This window comes from Capsicum annuum, chromosome 5, assembly GCF_002878395.1.
Source record: "Capsicum annuum cultivar UCD-10X-F1 chromosome 5, UCD10Xv1.1, whole genome shotgun sequence".
In the NCBI taxonomy this organism is placed as follows: domain Eukaryota; kingdom Viridiplantae; phylum Streptophyta; class Magnoliopsida; order Solanales; family Solanaceae; genus Capsicum; species Capsicum annuum.
In genome coordinates this window covers 149,845,292-149,865,141 of record NC_061115.1, presented here as the reverse complement: position 1 = coordinate 149,865,141, position 19,850 = coordinate 149,845,292, and the positions used below count along the sequence as shown (strand labels likewise).

The window sequence follows — 19,850 nt, the reverse complement described above, 5'->3', positions numbered from 1 at the left end:
GCTAAGAAGCTTAGGAGGACTGGTTGTCCAACATAGCTTGAAGGAACAAAACAGGGTTGCTGGCATGATGACCAAGAAGGGAGTAACTTTGGATTTTTTTAACAGGCCCCATGTTTCTGTAATACCAACATCGTTTATACGCTCAGTTTTTTGGGAAAATATAATTGGAATCTCTTTCAGTAGAACTGTTTGTAGTAGTAGGATCTCTAATGATCAATACCGTGCTGTTTATGTGGTGGAGCCGAACTAATGCAGCCTTGTACTTAACTTTATTTACTTATTGCATATCTGGTTTAACAAAAAAAATCTTTTACATCTTTTTAGTTATTCTAAATTGTTAATTATTATAATTTCTAATATTTTAATGTAATTTTCAAATACATAACAAATTAAAAAGAAAAGTAAAATAAACAAATATAAAAAGAAATATCCAAGCAGACAACACAAGTAAACATGTTACCTGCTTATCATCTTTTATAAGCGAGGTAATAAATCACAAATGTCAATTTAAGTGGCACAATGCTTAGATAACCATAATAATTAATTAGGGGCGATATAGTAAAATCACAATTGAAGTAACGAAGCAAACCTGTCTTAAATGACTTATAACTAATTAGAAGTGATATAGTGAAGCTACTACAAAAAATATTTGTAAAAAAAATTTAAGCAACCCTCGTATATGACGTCAAGTTAATTTAAAAGATCAAGATTTAATTTATCACTTTATGTCTATCTTACATTTTTTATTAAATATTATTAATTTTTTAATACTTAAATGAGTTATAATAATTAATTAACAGTGATATTTAGTAAACAGTGATATAACAAAGTTACTGTAAAAATATTTGTGAATTTTTTTTAAGTGAGCCTCATATAAGACGTCAAGTTAATTTAAAACATCAAGATTTAATTTATCATTTTATATCTATTTTATCTTTTTATTAAATATATTAATTTTTTTAATACTTAAATGACTTATAATAATTAATTAGGAATGATATTTAATAAAATTATGGTTGAAACATCTGAAACAGACATGTCATAAATGTCTACTTTTTTATTTAGATATTATTAACTTTTTAATATATAAATAATTTATAATAATTAATTAAGAGTGATATAGGTTAATCACGATTGAAGCAGTTGAAGCATGCGCATCGAAACAACTGCTTTTATAAAATAAAAAAGAAAAGAAATTAAAAAATATTATCAAATTTATATAGAATTTGAATTTCAAAAATCACAAAAATAAATTAAAAGTGAAGTAGTGGTATTTTCATGTTCTCATACATATGCCTACCTAAAGCATTTTCCGTACAAATCCCAAATTGAAGAAGCTTTGTAATTTCAAAATCTTTCCCAGCTGCACCGAACCATTCCGGAAAGCCTCTCTCCGCATCTCTTTTAATCTTCTTCAACTCTTTGATCTAGCTAGTCATAGTAGTTTCTATTACACTTAGTTGACTTGAGATTCAGTCATCAAGTCGGCGAATCTTTGACTGGGAGATAGAAATGGAGAATCTGATATCATTAGTTAACAGATTACAAAGAGCTTGTACTGCACTTGGAGATCATGGCGAGGAGAGTTCCTTGCCTACTCTTTGGGATGCTTTACCTACTATCGCCGTCGTCGGTGGACAGGTTTTCCACATCTAGATCTCTCTATTTTCGTAACAATTTTTGTGACATAGTTCGGATTTCGAGAGTCAAACACATTAAGCCAGATTCATATTTGGCTCTCGAAATCCAAACTATGTCGGTAGCATAAATTGGAACAGATGGAGTATTTTGTTTCACACATCTGGATTCTCTATTTTCATACTCCATTCGTCACAATTTATACGACATTTAGTTCGGATTTTTAGACTCTAATATGTATCTGACTCTCTAAATCCGGAGTATGTCCTATGGAACAAATGGAGTACTTTTTTTTGATTTCTCTTTTGGATTGTGAAGCAAACTTCGATTCTGTTTTATTGCATCGCTTATGTATGAATCTGAAAATGTTAGCTGGCGATGGGCCTTTTTACTTCGTTTGAATCTTTGTTCGTATTTAATGAGCTTGATGCTGTTAATTTGCGTGTTCATTGAAGTCAGATCTGCGCTTTATATTGTACTCCCTCCATTTCAATTTGTTTGTTTAAGAAAGTAGAGATTCCCTCTTTTGTACTCCCTCCTTCCCATTTTATGGGTAGCCTTTTGATCGGGCATGCGGTTTAAGAAATAAGTAAAGACTTTGTGAAGTTTACCAAATTGTTCTTTTTAGAAAAGTAAAAAAAGAAACAAGGAGTACTATCTTTAAAATTAGATTTAGATGGGACCAATGAGGATAAAAGAGAATTGTTCCCTTTTTATATAGTTATCAAATAAAAAGAAGTGACATTACCGACTACAAAGAAAAGTGTGCCACATATAATGGGGCATAGGGAGTATGTCATAAACTATAGATATGTAGACTCAAGAGTGTACCAAAATGCCTTAATTAAAGAGTTGTCAAAAAAAGAAATGAGACATTCTTCTCCAAAAAAAGGGAAATGAGGTGTTTTTGAAATGAGTTAAAAAGGAAAAGCAGGACAAACAAGTTGAAACGGAGGGAGTACTCTTCAATTTGTTTGTGTGGTTTGGGTTTGGCACGGAGGTTTAAGTAGAGAAGGCTTGTGCATTTTGTGGTCTTAAACTAAAGATACGTAGAATGTACCAAAATGTCCTTTGTGGTATTAATTAAAGAGTTGTCAAAAAAGAAAAAAAGACATTCTTCTTAATAGGAAAGTAGGACAAACAAATTGAAACGGAGGAATTACTCTCTTTAATTTTTATTGTGTTTTTGTATTTTTATGCTCATAGTTTCTATAAGTAATTGTCTGTTTGTTGCATTATCTCTGTTGAAGCACTTTTCGTCATTTCGTCACTATATTTTACCTGAAAATTTTGTCGTGAAATGAGATCTCCAGCACTTGTTACTTGCCTCAGCTTGATCCGATGACATTAGTCCTGAAATGCTCGTATAAGTTGGTTTCACATTTATTTATTTACTGTAATATGTTCTTCCAAATGTTGTTGCATTCTAGTTGTAATTTATGAGATGATATTTGACTTATATAATATATCAGTGATTGTGAAAAGTTATTTCAGAATTTAGTTTGATAGAAAAAGCATCATATTAGAAGTTTTAAATTGAATAGTTTAAACTTTAATGAAATGAATTCTTTAGAGTTGAAAAGTTATATGTAAATAAACATTTCTGGAATGTCTCAAAAGGGATTAGAGGGAGCTGGACTGAGTTTATATGTTATTTGCTAAGTTTCTCGGACTCTTCACTTTTGATGTCCCACCCATGTCGACACGACATGGGTGTGGGATTCGTACCGGATTGGGTCAACAATTTTGGGTATTTTGACCAAAATCGACATAGAAATTCAAGACAAATACAATGATTCTGTAATAAAAATAAAAGTAAGGATGAAATTGAAGAAAATAAAATAACTTGAATATAGAAATTTCACTGTCAGTCCATTTCCTTTTATCTCCTTCTGGAATTCTCCACTTGATCAATATTTTCTCCTGGAAATACCTTGTATAGTGTCTCATAATTTAAACATATAACTCTATTTTTAGCCGAATCCTCACATTCGTATCTGTACCTAAATCCGTATCCCTAATCTTAAAATTTACATCATGAAGGATCTGGGATCTAGATCCGAACCTTTATTGAACAGCCATATTCGAGTCCGAGCAACTTAGGCTATTTGAATTATTTAGGACCAACTTTTTTCTAACTTTATTTGGGTTGAAACTTTGAGAATTTTGGTCCATGTTAGGGACATGTGAAGGGGCATTCGAGTACCATAGTTTGTTTATCAAAAGTAGAATCTGAATGTAATATGCGGTATATCGCTTGTCTTATGGTCTGCTTGACATTGATGCTAGAACGTGCTGTTCCATAGCTTGATGCATTTCTGAGTGTGCATTCTATGCAAATATACAATGTTGTGGAGAGTGGATGTTTAGGTCCGGAAGTGAGTGATCCAATGCCCTTTCTGCTCAACTAAAACTTGGGGGCATGCTGATAGTTTTCTAGTGGTGGTGTGCATGACTGGTATCATGTGTCTGTTCTGTGATAATCTATCTTATATTGTGTACTTAATGTCTTCCAAAAACTGTTGATTCCATAGATTTGTAGGTTTATTATGCATTTATGTGGCTTAACTCCCATCTTTTGAATGGCTTGTAGAGTTCTGGGAAATCTTCAGTGCTTGAGAGCGTTGTTGGAAAAGATTTTTTGCCTCGTGGATCGGGTAATAATTCCATCAATTGAATCATAGATGCAAAACTTTAAGAGTACCAGAATTCTCACATATCACGTACAGGAATTGTCACCCGTCGCCCCCTTGTCCTACAGCTTCATCGGATAGATGAAGGTAGAGAATATGCAGAATTTGGACACCTACCAAGGAAGAGGTTTACTGATTTTGGTAAGTTTTTGACAAGCAACATTACTGTATTATTTGCTCAATTCTAGTTGTGATCTTCTGCATGAAGCACCTGTCAGTGTGTGTTCTTGTTGTCATTATCTTCTGGGACTTCATTAGCAAACTGGGGCTTAAGTAGTAAACTTTTTCCTCGACATTCGTTCACTTTAGTCTGTTGTTCTTTTTGATTCTAAGTCTTATACGTGTCTCACAGCTGGTGTGAGGAAGGAGATTTCTGATGAGACTGATCGAGAAACGGGCCGCAGCAAACAGATTTCTAGTGTGCCAATTTACCTCAGTATATTTTCTCCAAATGGTATGAAGAGCTTTTCGTTCTCTGTTTGTGCAATTCAACTGTCTGCATTGGTGTATTTCTAACTCCATTTGAGGTTTTTGGTGATTTTTATTTTTTGGATAAAGGTTGTTGATGATGTATTTGTTTTGAGCAAGCAGGATATTGAAATTTGTAGGATGCGGTTGAATTTGATTACAACAAAAATGTTATCTATTTAAGTGAAGTCTAGTGATAAATGTTTCTCCCACAATTAATGCATTCAGGTACTAGCAGCTAAAAAATTGTTGCATCTAATAGCCCTAGACAATTGCTTTAAAATCACTAAGTGGGTAATTTTCTGCTGAATTCCTTTGTTGTGTATACTTTGCTATTGCTAATATTGCCTTTCAGTTCTACATTCACTTGTCAAAGTTCATTTGATGTTGAAATGGATGTTTTTGACAATTTGTTCCAGTTTGCCTTAAGACTTCTAATTTTGCTTGCCTGAGTTGCAGCTTTTTTTCCTCACAAACACATTGTATAGTTATCCAAAAAGTCTGAGAAGATTTTCTACTCATTGCGCTCTAATTTTACTTGCCTCGTCATTTACTACATCATCTACTTATTTTGGATTTTTGTCATGGCAGTTGTTAACCTGACTCTGATTGATCTTCCGGGACTTACAAAAGTAGCAGTTGGTGAGTATATGGTTTCTGTTCGTTTGTGTCTCTAATTCTAAAAGAAACTGTTGAATCTAATGGGTTCAAATGGAGATATTGAGGATTCATGTTACGGACCCGAACATGTTTGCATTAATACATAGATTTTTTTTTCAAAACAATAACTGTTGTGGAATTGAAATTCTGTCCATTGAATTTTTGTAGAGGGACAGCCTGACAGCATTGTGCAAGACATTGAAAACATGGTTCGGTCTTATATTGAGAAGGTCTGTTATACTTGTCTCTTATCCAGGAGAAAACATTCCAGTGTATAGTGTTAAATTTCGGAAAACAATAGTACTGCAGTTCTTTAGTATTTCTGTAGTTTGCTATGCTTTTCTCTGATATGTCAGGAAACATCTAATTGTTTTTAAAGATCTCAATTTGTTCTTCACACTTGTGAAAATCACTGCCTTCTGTTTTCTTGACATTGCAGCCCAATTGTATTATTCTTGCAATTTCCCCTGCAAATCAAGATCTTGCAACATCGGATGCAATCAAGATTTCTCGTGAAGTAGACCCTAAAGGTCAGTGTCTGGGAATTTTTTCGTATAATTTTCCTTCCGGCTAGCTCTAGATTGTTCTAACTGAACATGTTTTTTGTTAGTGGGAGGTAGTTGTATCTGGTTATGATAGTTGGTTAAGTTAGTTACTGTTAGGCTACTTATATAACAGAAGCTGCCACGTGCATTATGGACCTGTAATAAGCTGGAATGCTTAGTGTACTCTTGATCAAAATTTCACCCCTTCCATAGAATGATACACTTGCTGCATACCCCACTAATCTCTTGTCCACTCTTTCAGTTAGTAGGTTCCCACTGTAAGATCCCTACTTGATGCACCAAGCACTGGCCCCAAGTAGTAGTCAGGAGTGTTCATTTTTTGCAATTAAGCACCTGTACTAGTTGTTCAATGTTTGCCTCACATCCTCCATGGGGATGATTTTCAGCCCTGAACTACTTAGAGACCATATCAAGACCTGCCCCAGGTAAGCTAACTGTTGTCTGCAAAAAGGTGGGAGATCCTGATGTCATCACTCCCTCCTACCCCTGCCTTGAAGACCTTCAAGGAATCCACTATGTTCTCTCTGTCCATCATCTTACTCAGTGCCTCCATTACCAATATAGATAGTGTGGGAATTAAAAGATCCCTCGTCTCGAGGCCCTATAGCTCTGATAAAACCACATTGGTTTTAATTGATAAGAACTCCTGTTTGAGGGGGTTGAAAATGATTATGTACATTTGAGGAATAGCTTCTGTTTGATTGCATGTTGGTGCACCCTTGATATTCCAATTTGTATGGATGATTGGGTCTCTTTCATACAGAATCATGTTGTGTGTAGGTCCTCTACCTTTTGGTATATCACTTGTTTACGGGAACTTTATGCCATTGATTAATAATTGTTTACTCTATAAAAAACTGACAACTTTAGTGTAGACATTAAAAACTTTAGCCACCTTCTCTACCTTTCTCTGCAACCTATCTTTAGCATGACAAAGTTCAAGAAGTTCCAATCACGTGGTTGTATGCATTCTCTACATCCAACTACCTTTCAAGAGGCCACCGTTTCATTTTTCATCAATCCTGCATGTAGAATTTATATGCTCTCCACAAACGCAAACACATTCTAAGAGTGAGACATTGTATCATTGAGACCTTCTTTAGTGTACTTGAGACCATCTTAAAATTGATCTTGTTGATGTTTCCTGCTAGACTAATAGGTCCACATTCCCCATTATATGTGGCTCCCTCCTCCTTCTGGGTTATGCAATGATAGATGCATTGGGGCTCTTCTCAGACTTTCCTGATTTCTGGAATGATGTAGCAGTCTTCATGTTGTCTTCCTTGAGGACAGTCCAGCATTGCTGAAAAAAGGTTTGAGTAAAGTCCTCCAGTCCGATGGTTTATCTCCCACACAATTCTCCAGTCTCCCTCAACTCCTCTCCTCTCTACCCTCCAACCACTTTTTCATTTTCTCTCCTATTTGGTTAAACTCTATCCACCCAAATTCAGTTTCTATTCTTCCTTTTCCATGTACACTAGGGAATTAAAACTAGAACCACCTACTTGACCCTCTTCCTCAAATTCATAAATCATTCCCCCCTCTTTTGTTGACTCCACTAAGTTCTTTCTCCTATTTGCTGTTTCCACCCCATGAAAGAACTTTTTATTGGATCTTCTTCTTTCGAACAGAGTGTTCTACTTCTAGTTATTTTGTTTTCAGCTAGTCTCCCAAACTATTGATGACATTGCTAACTCCCCTTTTCACATTTTCCCTAGTTTAGTCCCCCTATCCCTCCATTTTTTCTGGATTTCCCAATTCATTCATGAACTCCCTCATCTTAACCTCCACCCTTCCAAAGACATCCCTATTCCACTCGTTCATGTCCTGTTTTAATGGTATCTTCTTAGCCAAGCTAAATGTACTTTCACTTCATCTAAAACATAATTCTGAGGATATTCCACTTTATCTAAATTACGTATGCATTTTTAATCCTAGTTTTATTGAATATGAATCAAAGATCAAGTCATACGACTTTTCCTTTTTCTCAAAAAGAAGAAGTCATACAACTTCTATTTCTTCTTTAAGCAAATTGAAGTCTCTTATCCTATATTGACTTCCCACTGTTTACATTCTTCAAGGACAACAAGATTTAAGCTTATTACAACCTAAACCTTCAAAACAACATGTGTTCCATATTTTTACTTATCTAGTTTGGCGAAGCTACAATATTTGAAACCCAAAAAGTTTTTCAAGTTTGTCCAGTGCGTAATTTCTTTTCTTTTGATAGAAAGAAAGACCATCATTGTTTTCTTACTTATCCAAAAAGAAGAGAAAAAAATTAAAGCGAGAAAGACCATTCCTGTTTCTGAATTACTTGCCAGAACACAGCACTACTAGTGAAGTCTAATGAGACGTGTTTTTCTATTTTTAGCTCATCTTTATTCAAATATTGATTACCTTTTACTTGGCATTTTGCTAATCTGTTCTTGTTGTGGATCTGTCAATTCAATTATCTTGTACAACTCAGAACTATTTGTTCTCCTATGCATTTGTGATCATTTTTGATTGAGCAAATAGTGTAGTTTAAGTTTTATCTAGGTTCATAATCTCAGGCCATTTTCTATCTTTTGACTCTTTTCGTCTTCTCCTTGTGTGGTAATGTGCTAGCTCGATGCAAGTTTTGTAATATGGTTCATTCTCGGTCAAGATTATGTATACTCATATCAAGAACTATTTCATTAGTTTATTCTCAGTCAAGATTACATATACTCATATCAAGAATTTTCATCTTTAACACTCTTTCGACTCAGTATCTGGCCACTTGCTTCAGGAGAAAGGACATTTGGAGTTCTGACCAAGATTGATCTCATGGATAAGGGTACCAATGCTGTTGATGTAAGCTTTTATTTGATTAATAATAATCACTACTATACTTGTTGGAACATGCATTTTTACGTAAATGTAGCTTTAATTGGCATATATGAGTATGGACCTCCTTATATATTTTGGTATCCTTTAGGTAAAGCTTGGGACGAGTTGCTTTTAGTCTTTGCATTCCCCCTTTGGGTGTCAAATTTATGTCATAAGCTGATCTTTTAAGTTTGGTAGTAACGGGTCTATTAGAAACAACCTCTCTACCCTGCAAAAGTAGGGTAAGGTCTGCTAACATCACACCCTTCTCAGACCCCACTTGTGGAAATATACTTGGTATGTTGTTGTAGTTAACTGTACATGGGTCTATCGGAAACAACCTCTTTACCCTGCAAGGTAAGGTTTGTGTACATCCCACCCTCCCCTCCCCACAGGGCGTTTGTAGGAATATACTTTGTGTGTTGATGTTGTTGTAGTTAACCGTACATACATGTAGCTTTTTGTTAAGACATGCCATTAATTGTGGTCCATCTGTTCAAGTTTTGTGGCGATGTTTGACTTGACACGAAGTTTACGGAAAAAAAGAAAAGAAAGACCAGGACTCTTGAACCTGTTATGACATTTCTGTGACTACAAAAACTTGTCAATAAAGGTAAATGAGAAATTTTAAGTTGGAATTTTTTCTCGTATAGAAAGGTGCCATTCTTTTTGAAACAAATTAATAAGGAAATAATGCCACATAAAATGGAACAAAGGGATGAGTTACATAGGGAAAAAGGGGGAAGTATCTTTATTTGAAGAGAAATACTGAAGATCCCATGAAGAGATAAGGAACCTATGCACATAAAATGGAACAGAGGGATGAATAGAGTTTCATAATTTTCTAGTTTTTGGAGAACTTATGTAATTTGACTTTAATTGGGTTTAGGTGATCATTATTTCTAATTCTAGTTTGATTAAGTCCAAATATCAATTTTGTTGTTTGTTGTAGTAGTAGATTAGTAGTAGTAGTAGTATCTAAGTGAATAAATTCTCATATTGGGCGAAGAGTTATTTGAACAGATCTTGTGATAATACATTAGGAGATACTATTTGAGTGTGCTTATTGTAAGTAAAGAAATTTAGGCCATGCACATGACATGATTTAGAGGATGAATGTTTTGATTTTGCCGATCAATCAGTGAAAAGGACTACTCTTTTAAATCTATTATTTGGAAATTGAAAGCCTATCCGTGTGTTATTCTTTGTGTTCTTAGTCTTACATATTTACAAATATCATCTATTGTTGATTATTCTAAATCACGTTCTTGGATTTCCAGATGTTGGAAGGAAAATCATATAAGCTACAGTTTCCATGGATTGGTGTTGTCAATCGTTCACAAGCTGATATAAACAAAAATGTGGATATGATTGCTGCTAGGCGTAGGGAGCGAGAGTACTTCTCTAGTACCCCTGAATACCGTCATCTTGCTCACAGGATGGGTTCAGAACATCTTGGGAAAGTTCTGTCGAAAGTATGTCATATTCTTTCTTATCGAATTATTTAGGGCTTGAACCTTTTTTTCACTTGAACATTTTCCATCTTATTTCGCTTTCTTCATTGTGCTCTAAATGAAGCATTTAAGGTCTGTATGCTTTTCCTATTTGATGTGGACTTGTAGTTGAGGTTTGTGCTGGATAGCTAACCGTTTTTCTTTGATTTTCGGTCTACATTTCTAGCATTTGGAGTCTGTTATCAAGTCTAGGATTCCAGGTCTCCAGTCTCTTATCAATAAAACTATAATTGAGCTAGAAACTGAGTTGAGCCGTCTCGGAAAGCCCATCGCCACGGATGCGGGAGTAAGTATCCTATTTAAATATCTACCTTTCTGTTGTATTGGTTCTCAAATCCTCTGAGGTGATTTACTATCTGGCTAAAGCTAATTGATTCTCTACATCTCTTCGTAGATTAGTTCGTAGAATACGAGTCTACTTTTGGTGTTCTTGTGAGTGAATCATATGTCATGTCTTCGTTTTGCATGTTTTGATCAGGGGAAATTGTATATGATAATGGAAATCTGTCGTAGTTTTGATGGAAATTTCAAAGAACATCTTGATGGAGTGTAAGTATTTCATGTTCGTTTTTTGTTTTTATCGTCTTTTTATATTGTTCTTTGTTTTGAGCCGGGGTATCGGAAACAACCTCTCTACTTCTTCTGAGGTAGTGGTATGGACTGCGTACACTCTACCCTCCCGAGACCTCACTTTGTGGGATTACCCTGGTAGGGGTGGTGTACATAGGTCGGGTTGGTTTGGTTTTTTATTGAATAAAAACCAAATCAATTATGTCGGTTTATTAAAACTATAAACCAAATCAAACCAACATAAAATCGTTTTTTCGGTTTAGGTTTTAGTCGGTTCTTTCGTTTTTTTCGGGTTTTCTCGGTTTTTTTTATCATCTTTATTTTTTACAATTATATTGTAATTGAAGACTAGATTAAGTATGTTATCACTCACGTGCTAATGAAAAAACTCAATTATGAAAAATTGATGAGCGAAAAACTCTCTTGAAACTAAAAAGTAAGATGAAGAGTGAAAAGTTTAGATTTTAAGTTTATATTGAGTTTTGGATCATTTTATTAGCAATTAATGGACAAATATTAAAACTTAATATATATATACACACACACACACCTACTTTTTAAATATTAAAAATTAATAAAACTAATTGAAAATGCATTTAAAAGTAAATTATAATTAATATTTTATGTATAAAAAGTTAAATTATATATATGCATATATATATATATATACATACATACATACACACACACACACACACCCCTACTTTCTAAATATTAAAAATTAATAAAACTAATTGAAAAAGTATTTAAAAAGTAGATTATAATTAATATTTTATGTACAAAAAGTTATATATATATATATATATATATATATATATATATTATATTATGTCGGTTTGATTTATGTTCGGTTTGACTTTTTTTTGGTTAACACCAAACCAAATCAAGAATAGTCGGTTTATTTTTCCAAACGCCAAACCAACCAAACCAAACCATAAGTCGGTTTTTTTTCTCGGTTTGGTTTGCTTCTTCGGTTTGGTTTGATTTGACGGTTTGGTCTATACACCCCTAACCCTGGGTATGTTGCTGTTGTTGTTGTTGTGACATATCCAAATAAACTATATTTTTATATGGTCTAAGCTTGTTTTTCTGATGTCTGAATTCACAGTCGACCAGGAGGTGATAAAATATATTACGTCTTTGATAATCAGCTCCCAGCTGCATTGAAAAGATTGCAATTTGACAAGCAACTATCAATGGACAATGTAAGGAAACTTATAACTGAAGCGGATGGATATCAACCACATTTGATAGCTCCGGAACAAGGATATCGTCGTCTCATTGAATCTTCCATAGTTTCTATGAAGGGTCCTGCTGAAGCAACTGTTGATGCGGTATGAATTTTTGCCCATGTACCCATAATATGCTATTATAAGTTGCATAGGATATTGTCGTCTCATTGAATCTTCCATAGTTTCTATGAAGGGTCCTGCTGAAGAAACTGTTGATGCGGTATGAATTTTTGCCCCCCGTAGTATGTACCCATAATATGCTATTATAAGTTGCACCGTGTATAATGGTGTCAGCCAGCTTTATTATTTTCCTGAGTGGGTTAGATGTGCCTTTTTCAGCCACTTTTGATGAAGCCTTTTCATCAGCCATTGTTTCTTCTTTGTCCTCTTTTGGGCTTTCCACTCTAGTATTAGAGACTCAAATTATTGAAAATTGGAATGAAATTTGTCCGTAGATGAGGATTCTTCTAGCAGGCCCAACTAAATTGAGGTTGAGGCTTAATTGTTGCTGCTGCTTCTTTTCCTTAATTACATTCCAGGCTTCTATATGGTGTAGTGAGGTGTGTAGTAGCAGGGAAGGAATTTCACCTAGGAAATTTTTTCTAAAAAAAGAAGGCCAAAATGCATAATTGGGAGTTGAATCTGCCACCATAGCACTTTTCAAACCTCCTTTGCTACTATCCTGAAAGCTCTCTTTGTGTCGGGGGGATTCAACACTTTACATATATATATATGTAATTTATATATTTAGTTTATTGGCAAATCCAACTACATGACTGTAGTAGGTTTGCTGGTGGCTATTTTTTAACATTTGTAAAATGTCGCTAACAACACATTAAACATGAATAATTAGAGAAGGGGCTATTTTGTCTTTCACAAATTATCCTCTTCTCAATCCTCAGAGGCCCCCACCCCCACCCCCGCCCCGCCCTACTGTCACTGTGATTCTAAATCTTCATCATCAGTATCAAGAAAAGTATTAGTAAATGTAAGTCAATAGCAATAGCTTATGTCTCGGTGCCTTTCTTGTTCGTGTGAACTATTTCAATCATAAAAAAACTACAGATTAATTGGATGTAAGCTGCTCATTTCAAAGATCAAAGGGCCAAAACCGCAGATTGAATCTTACGTAAGAAATAAAAGCAGAAGAGTGGCAGATTGAAGAAGGCAGAGGGGTGAGGGGGATAAAAATCGCTTACCACAAATTGAATCTTGTTAGAATATGAGTAGGAATAGGAATAACATATGGAATACTACTTGGAAAAGGATTATAATGTAGTGACCTATTTGGAAAAGGATTGGAATGTAGGGTCTATAAATAGAGTCTCAATGTAATAATGTAGACACAACAATTCAATAATATTCTTCTCTTATATTTCTTCACATGGTATCAAAGCCTCTACGATCTTGGTAGAGAATCAAAAAGTTTCCGCTGCCGGAGGGCGGCTATAACCCATATATGCCGCCCGTCTGGCCTATGATTATGTTAGCAAAAGTTGGTCACTACGCTTCTTCCAGTGACTACTTTCTCATATATAATCTGCGTAGCACCATGCATTTTTCTGATGACTACTTTTTCATATCTATTTTCGTAGCATCATGCATCTTTTCGATGACTACTTTCTCATATTTGATTTGTGTAGCACCGTGCATTTCTCTGGACTATTCATTGTTAATTTGTGTAGTACTGTGCATCTTTTCAAACTACTTTCTCATATTTGAGTTGCATAGCACCTTCTTTCTTTTCGGTGATTCATCATATCTGATTTGCGTAGTTCTTTGCGTCTTTCCGGTGTTTCCTTAAATCTGATTTGCGTAGGGTCGTGTGATCATTCGACCCTACCCATATCATTTCTATTTTAAAGTAAGGTCGTGCCATCATTCCGACCCTACCCATATAATTTCTCTTTTTCGGTAGTGTCGTGCCATCATTCTAATCCTACTTATATAATTCTCTTTTTCGATCAGGTGGTGCCATCATTCCGACCCTACAGGTCGTGCCATCATTCCGACCCTACTCATGTAATTCTCTTTCTGAGTAGGGTCGTGTCATCATTTCAACCCTACCCATATAATTTTTTCTCAGATGGTGACCACTTTTCAGCCATCAAATCTAATAAACCGCGTGTGAGCATGTTCCGACTAGTTCTTTGATGAGTATCTTGTTCAAAATCTACTCCTTTCTTGATTTCGAGATAACCCATATATTTTGTACTAGTTTCCGACAATTTTCCAGCGACAAATCGACTTTTCAGCGATGTTTACTACTTTTCGAATCACTTTTTCAATTTGTTCCTTTTCAACTGAGGTTTCTCAGATGTCCAAAACAGTCCTTATCAGTTTTCTTGCATATATCTTCTCCAAGTCCCTCATCGATCCTCGTATTAATTACATTTATTTCAATCTTGGTACATATGCCTTGTTTGCACCAGCTTGAGGGAGAGTGTTAGAATATGAGTAGGAATAAGAATAGCATATAGAATCCTACTTGGAAAAGGATTTTCAATGTAGTGACCTATTTGGAAAAGGATTGGAATGTGTGTCTATAAATATAGTCTCAATGTTATAATGTAGACACAACAATTCAATAATATTCTTCTCTTATATTTCTTCACAAATCTTATTCAGAAAAATAAAGGCAGAAGAGAAAGAAGAGGCCACATTAAGAAATAAAAGAGAAGGGCCAAATTGCGCGAGAAAGGGAGGGAGTGTGAAGAGGATCAAATTTAATTCAGTGCAGTAGGACAAAAAGCCCTTTCTGACTGTTAAAACCAAGAGTATTTAAGGAAAATAAGAAGGGATAATGCTAATCTACTATGGCCATGTTGTAGGTTAGCCAAGACCGTATAAATTGTATGGTTTTCCAACAAACGGGATTCGGTTGAACCCCCTCCCGCAAATGTAGCTCTGCCATTGGGTTCGCTAAGTACACAGACTTCTGATTCAATCTCCTCTGGCGATTGACTACCACTTGAGTGGATGTTTTTCACTTTCAGGACATCAAACCTCACTTGGCCTAATGTCTGTCGAATGTCGTTTTCGGGCTTATCAAGTTTAAGTTGACTTGGTTTTTCTTCTCTGATCCTCATTGTGTTACGAAGATTTATATGCCAGTTGAAATACAAAGGGTTGGGTACAATAAACCCTTGTGGTCCGGCCCTTCCCCGGACCTCGTGCATAGCAGGAGCTTTAGTGCACCTGCCTGCCCCTTTCTTTGAAATACAAAGAACTTCTAGTACCTTTTAATACTATTTTTATTTTATATGATATTGGTTTGATGTGAGATTAAAAGCAGAGTCACATTACACATGGTCTATGAGAATTTATATAGCCGACCCAACTTGTTTGAGACAGAGGTGTAGTGATACCAATTGTTTTAGGGCCCGTCTGGCCATGCGAGATGAAATCATGATTTGAAATTATAGATGAGGTTGAAGTTTTGTTTGGACATGTAGTTTGGACTTTTTGTGTTTTATGTTTTGTCATAAACATAAGAACCACATAAGTTGTGAAAACTATCAAAATTATCCCATTCTTTATACAATTTTCCCGAATAAGAAAAAAATTATAACAAAAGTATAATCTAAAGCTATTCTTTAGTCCAATAAAAAAGTGAACGTGAGTATACTACTCCTTACTATAATCCTCCCACATAGTATAGACAATTTCCTCACCTTGAGCTTGCATTTCTCAATCAAATGACCGAAAAGACTAATCAACATTGTTACTTTGAGCCGTTTGTTGGTCAAAAATAATGAATTTGGTGAATAATAAATGGTAATGTATGAGTTGGTTTGAAGTAAAATTAAATTTTATATATTGGTGAGAGTAATGATTTTATGAGATATAAATAGATTAAAGAGTAATAATATGAACTATAAATTTTATTTATATATGAAATAAATGGTTGGTAGATATAAATGGTAGGGTTTATTTTACAAAACATAACTTGTGGGTTAATTTTTGTATTTGAAAAATTTCAAATCATGTTCCATGTTCCATGTTTTATTACGAATCTGTGTGCTTTCCTCTGCTTTCCTCTGTTTTATATTACTTATGGGTGCCGTATTTATGTTATGTAATCTGCTTCTGTGCTTTACTATGTGTTTGTGTGGTATCTCGTGCCTTGAGCCGGGGGTCTATCGGAAACAGCCTTTCTACTTCATCAGAGGTAGAGGTATGGACTGCGTACATCTTACCCCCCCAGACCCCACTAGGTGGGAATACACTGGGTTTTTTGTTGTTGTTGTTGTATGATTTGACATTCCCAAATCATGCTTTTTGGAGAATTTGGGATTTTATGTCATGATATGAAATCATGAGATGAAATCGCATGCCCAAACACTGATTTCATCTCATGAATTCATATCACGGACATGAAATCGCATGTCCAAACGCCTACACAGTCTTGTCATGTTACAGAAAATAATAGCAAAGAGACTTGAAGCTGGTAATGTAATGAGTATATGAGGTATTTTGTGACATTGGGATGAGTTCCATGTTTATTCTGAGAATGTCAGTTTTTTCTCGGTGTTGCAGCTTTTGGAGTTTCGATAATATGGGGACTGCTCAAAGTTGGCATTACTGAAAAAACTATAAACCACTGAACAAAGTGATATTAGGAAATAATTTTTGAATTGGCAAGTGACAATCTTGTGGTTGGGGATCACTTTGCCGATAATGTCAACCAATTAATAATTGAGAAAAGTAGGTATGTGTAATTTCCTACTGCTGTTCAACTATTGTGATTAACGGACATCCTGATTTTGACTTCTTGTGTGTTCTTTCTTGGGATTATCCAACTACCTGATTTGGTTCATTTTAAGGGAAGATCTGACCTATCCTACTGCTTGGTATCTGTGGGGCTTTGCTTGTGCACTTTCTGTGAAGTGATTTGCTTGATATCATGCTATAAAACATTTGGAAATTTGTGAGGGCATGACCTTGATGTTTAGCTTCATATCTCGGTTCAGTTTCTGCAGGTCAAAAGGGTTCTTACGAGCCTATGCTCCTTATGACCACATATTCAGGGAGTCGAAATGTAGTTCATTTGTTCTGACGATGCTTCATCGTTAGTCTAAACTGAGAGTGCTAGATGGTCGATGGCATGGAGATTTAGATGCTGATTTCCTGCTTCACTTGAGCAATAGGTCCAGAAATTTGGGTTGTCAATTGAAATTTATGTAGAATGTGTACACTATGGGCCCAATATGCTTAAGAGCAAGCACGTGTTTAATCTTTTTAAAGGCTTTGATGGGATAAGAAATACTCAACAACAACAACAACAACAACATACCCAATATAAATATAATATTTATAATATGCCAAAGGCCCAAAACTACCTTTCGTAGAGCATTCCGTGTCAATTCCTGTAAAAAAAGCACATCATTAAGGGTGTGTTTTGTATGAAGAAAATATTTTCTGATCTTCCCATGTTTGGTTGGTCAAAATATTTTGGAAACATTTCTCTAGGAAACAAGTTCTTTGAAAATGAGGAAATGACTCCTCTAATATGGAAGTAGAGGAGTTACTAGAGGAGTCATTTTCCTCATTTTCGAAGGACTTCAAGGTTATTGTCAAGATAGAATTTATTTATCTATATTTGATCTTGTAGATTTCTTTCTTAAAGTTTAATCAGCTAATCTGAGACTAATTAGATTCTACGACGATAAGGAAATATCGTCAGAATTATTTTATGCTTAGCATAGGAGGTTTTTCTGTCATACTGGGCAAAAATCTTGTACTGTTGAGCAAACAAATCACGGAATACTAAATTATTTCCTTTGTGATGATTACAGGTTCATGCTATACTGAAGGAACTGATTCACAAGGCAATCAGTGAGACTCCAGTAAGTTCTCTTTCGTTTCTAATTACTGTTCTGAGCCAATTTTACATAAATTGCTATGAGAGTCTCATTGTTATAATTATTCTGTTGTATTAAGGGTTTAAGAACTGGACACCTGCTTCTTCTATGTGCAGGAGCTACAGCAGTATCCCTCCCTTAGAGTAGAGGTCAGCAATGCAGCTATTGAATCACTAGAAAGGATGAGGGATGAAAGCAAAAAAGCAACTCTTCAGCTGGTTGAAATGGAGTGTGCTTACCTGACGGTAGATTTCTTCCGAAAGCTTCCTCAAGATGTTGAGAAGGGAGGGAATCCGACACATTCTATTTTTGACCGCTATAACGATTCCTATCTTCGTAGGATTGGTGAGTTCGGAACTAGCAATCTCCCCTTAATTCTTCTATCCTCCGAGTATTTTGATGAATGTATTTAGGTTTACTGACAGTTACTCGTAAAATAGTCATGTGAGATCTTTTTCCTTTCAACTTCTTTTGGGGTATCCTCTAACTTCCTTTTATGGACAGGGTCAAATGTCTTGTCTTATGTCAATATGGTTTGTGCAACTTTGAGGAATTCAATTCCGAAGTCCGTGGTTTATGGTCAAGTACGAGAGGCCAAACGCAGCTTGCTTGACCATTTCTTCGCTGAGTTAGGCAAGAAGGAGGTGAGACTCCGTATTTGTTCATCTACCTCAAATCCTTTCTAGATAGGAGTAGTGTTGCAATGATATGACTTACACGGATAGTAATGTTCATATACCGTGCTCTTTTCTTTTTTGCAGGGGAAACAGCTGGGTACTTTGTTGGATGAGGATCCAGCAATTATGCAGCGCCGCCTCTCTCTGTCCAAGAGGCTTGAGTTGTACAGAGCTGCTCAATCTGAGATTGATTCAGTAGCATGGTCCAAGTAACCACAACTACACAAGCTCCCATTTATCATCTCTTCTCATTCACCATGATTTGCGTATAGGTATAGGTGGCTGGTGATTCTTTGCCTCAGATATGTAATTCTTGTAGTAGTAATTAGTGATTAGGTAAAGGCTGCTACTTCCGTGGCTAGTCTTATCGACAATACTAAAACCCGAGAGTATCGACTTGATATTGCTATACATAGAAAACCTCTTTGCTTGTAGAGTATATATTGAATACGTTGTCTTATCATTTCATTCACATTTTGGCAAGTCACATCTGATTGATTTTGTGTGACCTTTTCTGTTTTGTTGGCTCTGTTAACTTGGGGTTTTGTTGCAGCAATGAGCTGTGCGCGAAACCTCCATGTGTACCACGCGACTGAGCTTGCATGTATGCAAAGTAGATGTAAAACTTGTGATAGCAGTAGTTTGATTTCCGTTTCTTACTATTAGAGAATCTTGAGAAATAGTTGCCATTTAAAACTTGTGAAAAAGGAAAGAAAAAAGTGCAAAAAACGAAGTTTTTTTAGCGAGAGATGATTAGAAAAAAGAGTAGGCCTTTTGGGAAAAAAACAAGACAGTTTTTAGATCATGATAAAACATAAACATTAAAGTCTCTCTCGTCTCGATTTGACCTCAGTTATATTGTTCAAAGCTCAGTGGAATTTGGTTTGTGTCGACTCAATGCGATAATAAGTTCGGATAATAAGTGCAGTTGAACTCGGCTTGACTCCACTCAACTTAATACTCTCTCCGTTTAAAAAAGAATGATCTAGTTTGACTTGATACGAAATTTAAGAAAATAAAGAAGACTTTTTGAATCTTATGGTGTTAAATTAAAAATATGTCAAATGTACCAAAATGCCCTTCAATCTTGTGGTCTTAAACATGCCATGTGGAAA

General features: G+C 35.3%; 1 protein-coding gene across 1 annotated transcript; it reads left to right on the top strand.

Annotated features, from left to right (window-relative positions):
- The first annotated feature begins 1,247 nt into the window (after positions 1-1,247).
- LOC107870594 (dynamin-related protein 5A) lies at positions 1,248-19,243 on the top strand. The gene is made up of 16 exons (XM_047413197.1): positions 1,248-1,641; positions 4,232-4,295; positions 4,368-4,472; positions 4,684-4,785; positions 5,391-5,441; positions 5,628-5,689; positions 5,899-5,989; positions 8,799-8,863; positions 10,159-10,353; positions 10,559-10,678; positions 10,871-10,941; positions 12,071-12,296; positions 17,993-18,043; positions 18,175-18,403; positions 18,563-18,702; positions 18,820-19,243. The coding sequence occupies exons 1-16, from the start codon at positions 1,513-1,515 to the stop codon at positions 18,946-18,948; spliced, it is 1,830 nt and encodes a 609-aa protein (XP_047269153.1). The 5' UTR covers positions 1,248-1,512; the 3' UTR covers positions 18,949-19,243.
- The last annotated feature ends 607 nt before the right edge of the window (positions 19,244-19,850 follow it).